The sequence below is a fragment of the Typopeltis vanoorti genome, chromosome 6 (assembly GCF_054136105.1).
Source record: "Typopeltis vanoorti isolate ZY-2024b chromosome 6, IOZ_Tvanoo_1.0, whole genome shotgun sequence".
In the NCBI taxonomy this organism is placed as follows: domain Eukaryota; kingdom Metazoa; phylum Arthropoda; class Arachnida; order Uropygi; family Thelyphonidae; genus Typopeltis; species Typopeltis vanoorti.
In genome coordinates this window covers 74,904,663-74,917,945 of record NC_143554.1, presented here as the reverse complement: position 1 = coordinate 74,917,945, position 13,283 = coordinate 74,904,663, and the positions used below count along the sequence as shown (strand labels likewise).

The 13,283-nt window shown below is 35.7% G+C and overlaps 1 protein-coding gene across 1 annotated transcript in view; it reads right to left on the bottom strand.

The window, feature by feature from the left end:
• kdn (citrate synthase) overlaps positions 1-13,283 on the bottom strand; it is a 205,035-nt gene that overhangs the window by 169,580 nt on the left and 22,172 nt on the right. The window contains exon 2 of the mRNA XM_090394261.1: positions 10,310-10,360. Coding sequence (XP_090250387.1) covers positions 10,310-10,360 — 51 coding nt within the window. The remainder of the gene's footprint in view (positions 1-10,309; positions 10,361-13,283) is intronic.

The following is a 13,283-nucleotide window of genomic DNA, read 5'->3' as shown; positions in this document are numbered from 1 at the left end:
AATGGGATTAGCTTGAACAATTGTAACACAAAGACTAAAGTCCTAATTAGGTGCCATCTATGTTTAAAAAAAAAAAAAAAGGAGAAAGCAGGTATTAATTTGGTCTTAAGATGACTGTCTCCCAAATCTTTGGCAAATTTATACAGTCATACTTTTTGACGTTTGGAGTATGTTTCAAGGATTCTGTGCAGCACTTTTTTTCCCCCCAATCGATCCTGTGTGTAAGGGTATCTTACACACAGTGATCGAGCTTACTACGGACAGACAGGAAGAACTGTGGACATCTGCCTCAGTGAACATAAAAAATACATCTGGCACTATCGCTATGGAAAGTCAGGTCTAGCAGACCATGCTTTAGACACACACACACACACACACACACACACACACACACACACACACACACACACACACACACACACACACACACACACAGGATCGATTGGAAGAAAAAAAAGTGCTGCACAGAAGCTTTTATACGTCAGAGAGGTTGTTCCTGGAATTAACAGAAGCCATGAAACATACTCCAAACCTCAACATGTATGGCTGTATAAATCTGCCAAAGATTTGGGAGACGGTCATCTTAAGACCAAATTAATACCTGCTTTCTCTCTCTGTGTTTTTTTCCTCCCCAACATAGATGGCACCTAATTAGGATTTTAGTCTTTGTGTTGTACGTTACAATTGTTCAAGCTAATCCCATCATTACACCGGATTGAGGTTGTCTCACGTACTGTGACAAACTGTTTTGTGCTATGCTGGATAGAATGCAGCAATAAGTTAATAAATAGTTATATTCTTATCAGTCTGTGTTCCCTTATGGACTAATGCAGACTTCATAAAGATACTACAAAATATAAAGAGATACAGGTCAAGATAAAATCTAAAATAAAAGAAGTTTCCATTCCATTTCTTTCCTTCCACGTCACCTTTTCATTTAAGTTACAGATGGAGGACAGTTTATCAATCTAGTCTACAGCAACAACTAACTATGAATGCATGTAGTTCTGTTGACCTCTAGTTCACACCAAATAGCCTAAAATGCAGTGCTTCTGCTGAACTTCTATTCTTGTCAGATGCAATTCTGCTACCAACAATGCTACTGTTCCATCCTGTTATTTATATCTTTTCTAAAAACACCACCTAGTAATTATCATTCTTCATTATCCAAGTCTCACCTTTCTTGATTTTTCTCTTCAACACTACCAGAGGCCAAGAGAACATCCCACATTATATAGCTAGCAATATTTGCTCTGGCTCAACTTGCACTCTTAAAAAAATTAAAGGACAATCTTATTATGACTTACAATGAAAAGAACATATTACTCATTATAAAGAACAGAAAAAGAATATTATATATAGGAAGCTTAACTTATTGCTATGACGATTCTGCATACCACTTCATCAATAAGCCAAATAATCTCAGATTAATGAACCTTCAAGTCCAGAGAACAGACTGATGATTCAAAGACGTAATACCATCATCAACAAATTTCTAGTAGGTACTCTCAGGGATGTACAGGATACTGATGATAATAATAATAATAATACAAGATTTTCATGCTGTACTAACAATTTTCCCTCCAAATTATACATGCCAGGACAAGGCTTCAAGGCTAAGTGCATCAATCTACCTAGATCTTTGTTAGAATTTGCCTTTTTCCTGTCATCCTGTGACAAAAACCTCAAACTCAAGTTCCTTTTTATTATCTTAATTTTCACAACATGATTCTGCCATTGGTGCCATCTGTTCATTTCCCTAATATTTCTTACTCTCATATATGAGGTCTCTAGCCTTTCTTTAATCAACTGCTTTATTCCTACCCCACTCTCATATGCATACAATGTCTTATAGATAACTAGTTCAGTGTTCTGCTAAATTTTAAATCTTAAATTCTCTTATTCAATATAAATTTATTCACTTGACTCTACCATATAAGCTTTGCTCATTCTGTTGCTATTTCATATTTTATTCGTTGCTATATTCACTAAAACTGTACTTATGCTGAATTTTTTTAATCATTATTGGAGACATATAGAGAATCAATGACTCAATGAAGGATATACATCTTAAGCCTTTCTTTCTTAGCCTTGCATTAATTTAAATTCCATGGATGCCCCTCCCCCACTCCTGGCATTTGAGCATAATAGACATAAACTACTACCTGGCTTTTTCTTATACTTAAATGTATAATCTGCCTGGCTGAGATAACTTTCTCTTTTTCCTTTCCAGATACACTCAAAAGATCTGAACTCTCAAAGCTGCTGCAAACACAACTACTTTACATTAGAATATTATATTAGGTGAAAAAGGATGTCGTTTTAAATACCCAGTTTTGTTGCAATTTGCATTAACAATTTTTGTAGTAAAACAGTGAATTTTAGTTGAAGAAAATAATTTTTATTTATTTATTATTATTATATTGTTATTTTTTTTTTAAATCTTAAATCCTTATCCCCTTGTCAGCTGATATTTCTTTTGTCATTTTTAAAATATAGACACTATAATCATAGCCCTCTTTAATTAAGTAGTTTTGTATTTTAGTAGCAAACCAATTTTTACTTCTCTTCCTTCCTGCTTCTTCCAACTGTCTTTTCATGTCCTCTCACACACGATATTTGTCACTGCAAAAATTATTAGTTCCAACAAGAATACCATCTGTTTTTCTATTACATGACATCTTTATTCCTGCCCCTACCCCCAGAAGCTCAAAGTAGTGACTGTTAGCAAGTACAAATTTCATGACTGAATTGCTATACCACATTACTCCAGTTTTCTGATGTTCTAATTGAGTCACTTTGTTATTATTCTGCTTGCTCTGATTTTTTTTGTCTTAACTTTCTTTAAATATTTCTGCATGTTTACTAATTCTGAGGTCGATTTTCTAATGATTTCTTTTAATCAGAATATTTGAAAACATTTTCTTGTTTCATAAAGCAGTCTATGTTTTCCATGTTCCTGCATATTTTCGTATGAAATTGGTTAGAAGTTATTGAATTTTGATATTGGACCTAACTGTCACTTTCCCTAAAAATGTTACCCATGTAGATGAATAATAGAGATAGTGTGCATCCTTGTCTCACATGCCTGATTTTATATCGTATCATCTTGCTGTAGTTCCTTCTATTCTAACTACTGACTTACTCAAAAAAGAAGTATGTACTGCTCAATATAACATTCCATTTACATCATATAACTATGTTTTTAACAGTTTTTTTTTTTTTTTTTTTGGCACTTTGTCATATGCTTTTTTCATATCTATAAAACTTAAACATAGATTTATTATATTCCCAGGAATTTATTATTATTAACATTTGACCTCCATGGAGTCAGAGACTCATCGTGGGAGGTACTCACTATTGCATACAATGCTCATCCAACCGCATCTTAAACTGATTCAATGTGTCCACAACGCACTCAGGCAATGCATTCCACTCACCAAGCACCCTCCATGTAAAGAACCTGCTCACACCCTCCTTATACAGATTCCGGTAATGGCCTCTTGTTCTACTCCCCTTCTCTCCCATGCCTGCCTGATAACAACTCCTGACCAGCTTATATGTCTCAATCATATCCCTCCCCCTTCACCCTATTCACGAGGCTCTGCAACTTACATTCTCTCAATCTGTCCACGTACTCCACATTCCAAAGACCACCGACTACCTTTGTGAATCTTCTCTGTACCCTTTCCAACACATCCTCATCACCATGAAAACCTGGCCACCAAATCTATTCACAATAATCCATATAAGGCCTGATCAAGGCCTTATACAATGGAATCATAATCTCTCTATTTCTGCATGTCAGGGTTCTCCACATAATTGCCATTATTCGATGTCTTCACAACTTGTGCAATGTGGCCCCTGAAATTCAGGCAGTCCTTGTTCCACCATCACTCCTAGATCTCTCATCTCCTCTACTTTCGGTTCAAGTTTCCCCACCAAGTGTATACTTTGCATCCTATCATTGCTTACCAAATCTCAAAACCTTACACTTGGCAACACTGAACTGACAGTTCCACTTATCTGCCCATTCATGCAATCTATTCAAGTCCTATTGTAAGGCATTAACATCAGCCTGACTGTGTATTGCTCTCCCCAGTTTTGCATCATCTGCAAACAGCTGGATGTCACTAGTTAAACCCAGTATCATTAACATACAACTTGAACAACAATGGCCCCCAAAACTAATCCCTGCAGCACGCCACTGGTGACCTTTCTCTTTTGAGATACTGCACCCCCATATACAACTTTCTGATACCTATCCGATATCCAGTCACTGATCCAACACAGAAATCCCATCTGTTTCAATTTATTTAAGAGCTTGTCATGTGGCAGTCTATCAAAAGCCTTTGCAAAATCCAAGTACACCACTGTATATGCATCTCCCTTGTCCATGGTATTTGTCACCTTGTTGTACGTAAGCAAGTTAGTGAAACATGATCTCCTCTTAACAAACCCATGCTAATAACCACAGAGAATACTGCTGTTGTCAAATGATTTCTGTATCCTACTTCTCACAAATCTCTCCAGGACCTTCACAACAATTCCAGATATCCAGACCAGCCTATAATTTGAAGCTACAGCCTTATCACTACCCTCCTTCCACTCTCTTGGAACCTGTGCTGTTGCAAAACTTTTATTAAACAGGCATACCAATGCTACTGCCAGTTCCCTGGAACATTCCCTTAAGATGCATGGTGATATGTCATCAAATTCTATTGCCTTATTGACATCAAGGTTATTTATTTCCTCAAATACCTCCTGCTCACTCACAATTAAGCTATCCTCTCGTATGTCCTCTACACTTAAGTTCCTCATGATTCCACCCTGATCAGGATGAAACACCTTTATAAATTGATCACTGAATACCTCAACAATGCAGCAGTTACCATTCTACCACTTTCATCCCTTAACTTCATCTTTTCATGATCATTCTTTCTTCTACTTGTCACATATCTAAAAAACTCTCTAGGATTTTTCTTAGCCTGATTTGCCAATTTCTACTCATACTCTACTTTTGTTTTCCTTACTAACTGAGTCACTCAACTGGCTTGTTCTTTATATTCTTCATGTGACTGATTACCATTATTCAACATTTATACATCGATGCTGTTATGTATTTCTTTGTAATTCCCATGCAGCATTAATTTCCTTACTGCTCAACTTCTCATTCCATGTTATAGCTCGAAGTTGTCTCCTAAGCTTGTTATGACAAGCTTATCACCAAGTTATCAACAAGTTATCACCAGCCTTATAATTCCACATATATCCTTTCCTTGCAAAAGTTTGCATATGACTAGCCACAACACAGGTGATTGCTTCATGATCACTTTCACCAACTGGAGGAAAATGTGAAATCTCATCATTTCATCAGAGGATGTAATTGTTAGAGGGGATTTCACATTTTCCTCCAGTTGGTGAAAGTGATATAGATTGGAAGTAATTTGGAAATAAGGAAAATGAACTTGAGAAATTCATTTTCCTTATTTCCAAATTACTTCCAATCTATATCACCATAATTAAAATCACCCATAATAATTACTCTTCTTTTGTTCAATAATTTATTTCGTATCCAAGCACAAGTGGTACAGTAGTAAGTGGTACAACATGATTTACAACAAATTAGGATACATTACAATGAGATCAGCTTAAATTTGGTAGGTGAATTATACAGGAAATAATAATTAAATACGAAAAAAAGGAAACTATATATAACTTATATACAATAAATATGGTCAGATGTTCCTCCAGTATCTTGCACAATCAACTGCTCTTTCTGTGCAGGATATAAGGTCCTCTTTTGTGTAAAGTATGAAAGAAAGGGACAAGAAAGGTGTTCCATGGACTAGGTTGTCTCACACTCACAATTGTCTGGGCCAGTGAGGTAGCCCCCATTTGATGAGGTTTTGTTTGCAGCGTCCTGTCGTTTGAAGTCTGTTGAGGCCTTTTCCGAATATTCCAGTCCAAGTGGGCACCACGTGGAGGATGTTCGGCTGTTGGAATACCAGTATTATTTTCAGGATATAGTGCAAGCCATTGCTGAAGTCTTGTCTCTGGGAGATTTTTAGGTGGTTCAACAGTTGCCAGGAAGCTATGTCAGGATCTTAGTCTTTGGGGCACTGCGGTCTGGCTGAATAATGGGTAGCATTCATCATTCATTTGTCTGCTTCTTTCATCAGCTGAGAATGCAGATCTTCGAATCGAAGGGGGTGCAATACCAGCCAAAGTATACAGGTCTTTTAGTGGTGTTGGTTTCAGGCATCCTAATTAAGCGGCAGCTTTCATTCAATGCTGGATCAAGTTTTTCAGCATTGCAGGATCTGGACCATACTAGGCAGGCGTATTCAGCAGAAGAATAGCAAAGGGCCAAGCAGAAGATCTCAGTGTGCTAGGGTCTGCACCCCATTTGGAGGAGGTAAGCTTCCTTAGTATATTGTTTCTTGCATTCACTTTTGCCTTTATTTTTTCTATGAGAGGGTGCGATCGAGAGTCACACTGAGGTAGATTGGGTTCCAGGAATATTCTACATTATAGCCTTCCCAAGAAATCTGTAGCTTCCTGTTGGCTTCCTTATTGTTAAGGTGGAAAAGGCCAGTCTGGGTTTTCAAGGGGTTTGGTTTTAGTTGATTGCTGGTATAGTATGTGGTTAGACAATTTAAGGCAAGTGATAGAGTAGTTTCAATGGACTTGAAATTTTTTGATTGAGTAGCTATGGCAAGGTCATCAACATAGATAAAATTTCTAGTTCCTGGAAAGATGGGGAGATCATTGATGTAGATGTTCACTAATCCAAGTTATTTATACATTTCTTCATCACTACCTTCCACATTCCCAGGCCTATAGCAACATCCAAATAAATATGTCTTCCTCTTAACCTCCATGTTACACCACACTGCCTCATAACCATTGCCACTATTTTCTCCTTTCATGTCTACGTTATGTGGACTTAATTCCCCTACTATCACAGCAGCATTCTCCTCCCTTCCTATCCTCACAAAAAGTACTGTACCCTTCCATTTCTATTCCCTTTACGATATCATCTTCATTCAACCATGTTTCACCTATTCCAATGATTTGGGGGTGAATAAACTCAATCACTGAAACCATTTATCCCCTTTATTTCTGATACTTCTGGCATTTGTAAACAAACACAACAGTTCATTTTTAGGTCTATAGCCAGTCCTATCTAAGCCATATGTTGGTTGCGATTTCCCCACTACACCTGCCAAATCACTTTTATCACCACTTACCACATATACCTGCACAGTCTCCACTTCTCCGCCCACATTGCATTATACTCCATTTTCATACACATTCCCTGCTCAACATTCACTCTCTCTCTCTCTCTTCCATGTCTCTCCCCCCCCCATTTCCCTGTTCCTCTTGTATTCCTGTTCTCTCTTCTTCATGCCATACATCCACAAACTCCACTCCCTTCTCCTCACACAGCTCCACCAGCATACTATTCATGATTTTGGCTCTCCATCGCAACTCATCATCATCATACCTGGGTAATACACTGACAACCTTTCCTACTAGAATGTTATCTTTCACTCTTCTCAATAATCTCCTGATATTCATCCTCACATCCTTCTTATGTCCAGTTAGATCATTCGTCCCTACAATCACAACTAACTCTCTCGCTTGTTTCTTCCTCATGTCCAATGCCTTAATTATCATACTCATTCCCCCACCCAGATTGCCGACCTTATGGACTCTCTCAGTAACTAGCCCTCTAATTAGAGTCTCCATATACTGCTATCCTGGAATCACTCATCACTTCATTTACTCTTTGTTCTTTCATTCTGTTTTCTTGCATACTTTCATTAGTTTCCACTAGATGCCTAACATCACTCAACATATCCTTCATTTCATTTTTAATTTCCAATATCTGTTTCATTAAATCTTGCATTCTGAAAATTTCACTCTTTATATCGCTACCTCTTGTACGGCCGCACTTTACTTCCTTTTCCTTATTTGTACTTTCTTTTGCTTGTACATCTTTGCATTCTTTCACTCCTTCAGTTTCTCTAACTTCGTTTTACTTCCGTTTTATGAAACTTCTTCCGTAACTTTCACTTCTACATCTTTGCATTCTTTTACCCTCTCAGTTTCTCTTGCTTTTGTTTCATTTCAGTTTTTTATAACTTTCACTTCTACATTCTTTCACTCCATCAGTCTCTCTCTCTCTATCTTTTGTTTCATTTCAGTTTCTTTCATGTACACTATCTTTTCAGTCAGTTTCGCATTCTGTGTATTGTGGTCCAACAGTATATCGCACTTACAACAAATCCATACTTTCTCTCGTCTTTTGCTCCTTCTCCACAAAGACATCTCTTACATTCTGCCATGCATACATATTGCACTCAGGACATCGAATCAGTTTTGAAGTCTATGTTGCTAATGCTACTTGACTTTCGCGGCATTTGCCTAGTAGCACTAGTCGATGCCCACGTGGTTGACATCCTGATCGGCATTGTGTGATATTTAAAAGGGCAATTTAGACTAATAATTCTGATGGAATTCACACCAAAAATCACTCAGTCACACTTCGTTCTCAAAAATAAGTAATGAAACCCTCTTTTTATGAAACACTGCCAATTATTATTCAAAATGGCACTTACCTTTCCGGAGCTCTTTCTGACACTATACAACTTACGGCCCTCTAGGTCTAATTTAACTGTTTATCATACAGTGAAAATCTGATCCTGACTCCCTCTATATAGAAAACTCAAGCTCTTTCTTCTTAGTTTCTCTTCCATAATTTTTCTTAGTCTGTGTAAAGTATGCTTGCACAAATCTTAGGTGGAACAATCAGTAAGTTACTTTGTAATTTTCACATAGTTTTATCTTCCTTTTCACAGATAGGTACTATGATAGCCCTATTCTCCAATTACCCAGAATTTGACAATTTGACTAGGCCATCTGAATTATGCCATGCAGACACTGTAAAATTTTTACACTTCATTTGGTTCAAATGTCTTCTATGCAAGCTAGCTGTCCACAGTTAGGTATCTGATAGTTTTACTTATTTTTATTTTTGAATAGATGCCTCTAGAATATTTTCTACTACGATTACTTGCTTTGCTTTTTTTTCTTTAAACTTTTCCCAACACATTTTATGTCCAGTATTTGTTTCCTACTCTGCTGTTTAAATCTTCAACATGGACTGATGATGTCAACTATCATCTCTAGTGAATTAAAATTCCTTCCACTTATTCAGCGGTAGAATACTTCTTTGGACCATATATACAAGTCTCAGAGTCCACTTCCCTCTTCTGATGTTTGCCCACATCACTACTTAAAACTGTTTGCCATATATGATGATTATCTTCATGTTTAGTATAGAATACTACAGCTATTTTTTTTCTTCCTTTCCCTCTTCATCAGCCTGAATACAATATCTTGTATCTTTTATTTAAAAAATAAGACACAAGATAGTATATAGTTTGGATATAATTTCATATTTTACAGTCTTCTATTTTACAGTCTACTTGAGTTATTTAGGAAAGTTTATCCTTCAATTTTCTTACTCTCATCAATATTTGCAACAATCTGAGCTGCAGATCTTTGCACCTCCCCCCCCCCCCCATCTTTCCATATTGTTCTGCTGAGTGACGATTTTTTTTCCTTCTTTTTCAGCCTAGTACTTTTTGTTAACAAATTATAAACCTTCCTTTAAAAGTTTACCACAATTTATCAAAGTCAATTCATCTTTGAGAGACTACGCTTGTCTTTTTTTCCCCCCTTAACTCTTTCATTTTAATACAACTACAACCTAGTTGACAACCTTCGGTTTTCAGTCTACAGAAAAAATACCAACATAGGGACACACACACACACACACACACACACACACACACACACACACACACACACACACACACACACACACACACACACACTGATATTACCAAAAGTTAGGATCTGTCAAACATTAGTTCATCAGATCAATGCCTTGTGTTTCACAAGTGTCCTTTTAACACAAAAATTAAATTTATTCTAATGGTTCCAAACTCCAACTTTTTATGGTATTTAAGACTGCCTGTTTTCAGGCACTTCAATTTCTTTTGCAATTTATCAGCAGTCTTTGCTCTAACAAACAAAAACAGTTGAGGATGTTTCTTTTATTAATTAAACTCTAGTACGACAATGATAATTATGATTAAAAAAGAACTGTGTTCCTGATATAAAACAGTTCAATTGATGTCAGAGTGATCAGCTGATCTTATATTCTGTACTTTGGAGTTAAAAAGCACTTCATGTAATATACATTATACAAAGATATAAAAATGTGCATACTTACGGTTGAGTCAGAAACATTCCTGTTTAGAACAGATAAAGGTGCAAGACTTTTCTGCAAAGAAAGAAAAAAAAACCTCATTAAGAAACAAAATTGCAATTATATGTATGCACATGCTTACATTCACAGTAATCTAGGATTATTATAAAACTGCAGGAAAAGTAAAACAATTGACCACTAAAAGTGAAACTCCCATTATCAATTATCCAAACACATGTAATTCAGCGAAACATAACCGGTCCTATTTACCTTTCTTAGCTGGAAAGGATTATAGTATATTAACTTCACTTGCTTTTGATAAGGGTATTCACATGTGCTTGAAAGATCAGATTCTGCTCCTGTCAAAAAAAAAACCTCCATGGAGTTAAAGGACTTACTGCAGGTTCCCCACTGACAACCAAAGATCATTAAAACCATGCTTTAACTAATTCACTGTTTTCTCACTTGCCACTTTTAGACAATCCTCCTGAAGGTTCAGACCTTGCTTCTCACACCATTGACACAATTCAAATTTTTTGAATTGTGTGAAGCTTTAAATCTTTCTCAGCACTTTCATATCTATGGTCTTAATCTTTGATCAAGTGTGCTTTATTTCTAACCCAACTCTAAGATCCACCATAACTTAAAACTGGTTTGAATGACGTCTTGTATACTGCTCGTTTAGTGATTTGGCTAATTTCTCTCTTATTCCATATAAAGTTATTCAACTGGCTCCCTAACATACCAGCTTTGCTCATTCGTTGTCTATTTTCAGATTTAACTTACCAGATTCACTAAAAACTGTGCCTAAAAAGCTGAAATATTTTACTTGTTTTATAGGATTTCAATTCAGAATACAGCTGACGTTTTCTATGTTCCTGGCTATTTTCACAGTTTTGATCTTTTTATTGCTGATTTTCATGGCAAGTTTGTTGCAAATGTTATTCAATTTAGTTAAAGAATCCTGGAGACTTACACTGGATGTGTTCCTGTGTTGAGGCTTAAGTGCTGTGAAGAATTCATGTTGGAGGTTTAATAGAATATTATCAGCACTGAGAAAGGATTAAAACAAATTTTAATGCTTCCAAAATTTCGTGCGAGTCACAGAGACATCTTCAGGGATTACAAAATACTTTTTGTAACAAGACACACAAATACAATACAACAGTGAGTGAAACTAAAGTCCTATATCTAGGTGGTGCACCCTCTATGGACATTTGCAGGTGGCCTAGGATGTAAAGAGGGATCTCTGATAATTAATGTTTCTCAAATTTTGGGAAGTTTTATGCAACCATATTTGTTTCAATTAGGTTGATTCCTGAGTGCAGATGCAGATTCAAAGAACAGTCTTTCTTTTTTGAATTTACTATGGTGGAGCATAGCGGTTTTTTCCAGGAGATCTGTGGGTTATATCCAAAACATTTGGAAGCATTAAAATTTGTTTTAATCCTTTCTCGGTGCTGATAATATTCCATTAAACCTCCAACATGAATGGACTGGATGTGTTCAGAAGTACAGCATCTGCATAAAACAAGGAGCTAAGTGATATCTCTAATTCTAACATCAGGTTTAAGCTACTTTCTTTCATTATGCAATTCATATAGATGATGAATAAGAGTAGAGATAATGTCTAACCTTCTCTTACACCTGATTTTACAGCAAACCATCTTCCAGTATTCTCTTCAATTCTAGCTGTTGACTTACAATTTAAATATAGACTATGTATTGTCTATATTTACTTATACTAGTTATATGGAGGAAATGGAACATTACACAGAATGTTTTGAAAATCTTTTCCCTGGGCACCTTGTCATATACCATTTCCAGATTTACAAAACTTAAGTATAGATCCTTGTCCTATTTCCATGATTTCTCAACTCTTGTCGTAATGAGAAAATCTGATCCTGGTAACCTCTATTTGGCATGAATCCAGCTTGTTCTTTTCCTAGTTTCTCTTCCAGAATTTTTCTCAGCCTCTTTTCAAGCATGCTAGCATAAATCTTCCTTTTTTTTTTTTTTTTTTTTATAAAATAGATGGAACAATGAGAGTTCTCCAATCTGGAATTCCTATGATGAACAGCACTTTTTTTAAAGTGCTGTCACATGCAAACTATTTGATTGCTTTAGGTACAGGATTAAAACAAGAAGATAATTTCTTGTCTAATAACATATACTATTGGAGATGTCATGTAATAATATTAATAATACATGCTAAGACAGCATGTATAAACCAAATTTTATGTAATTTTGCACAGCTGACATTCCCTAGTATTGCAAAACCTCCGAGTGTGTTGGGATGTTAAAATCACTTCTTAAGAAATAGCCCTAAACTATAACACTTATTATTCTAGCACATCACTATTTATAACTAACCATTTCAATTTCTTTTATGTTCACTGATAAACCTTTACTTTGGAAATTTATCACTCCAAAACAAATGAATTATGTGACAATGATCACTTTCACCTGAAATTATTAAATTAATGTCGATTTCCAGTTTGCAATTATTAGGCCACAACAAGATAAATGCAGAGAGAGAGAGAGAGAGAGAGAGAGAGATTAAAAATATCCAATATATATGGGAAAATGGATATAACGAATGAATGAATGAATAAAAGCCTATTGGTGAACACAGCCAAAATAGTTCCATTACTTTATCCAGCATTTGTCAGCTTTTATATTTAAACAAGTGCCAGGTAGCTTTAACTTTTGTTAGTTTACAGATGTTATTTTTCTGAGTTGAAGTTTAAAAAAAGGATTAGTGGCAAAATTGCCTACAGTATAAATTTAAGAACATTTTTATTGCTTCTTCCAAAAATTGAAGTATTTTTATGATAAATGCTGATATTCTAAGTGTTTTCTTTTGTTTATGCTGCAACGACATGGGTTTCATTTCTGTTATATCCTTGTAGCTGAAAATGGATTATGGTAGTAGTATTTAATTAGAAATGTATTTAAAAATACATATACTAACACCTGTTTATGCAATCTATTTTAC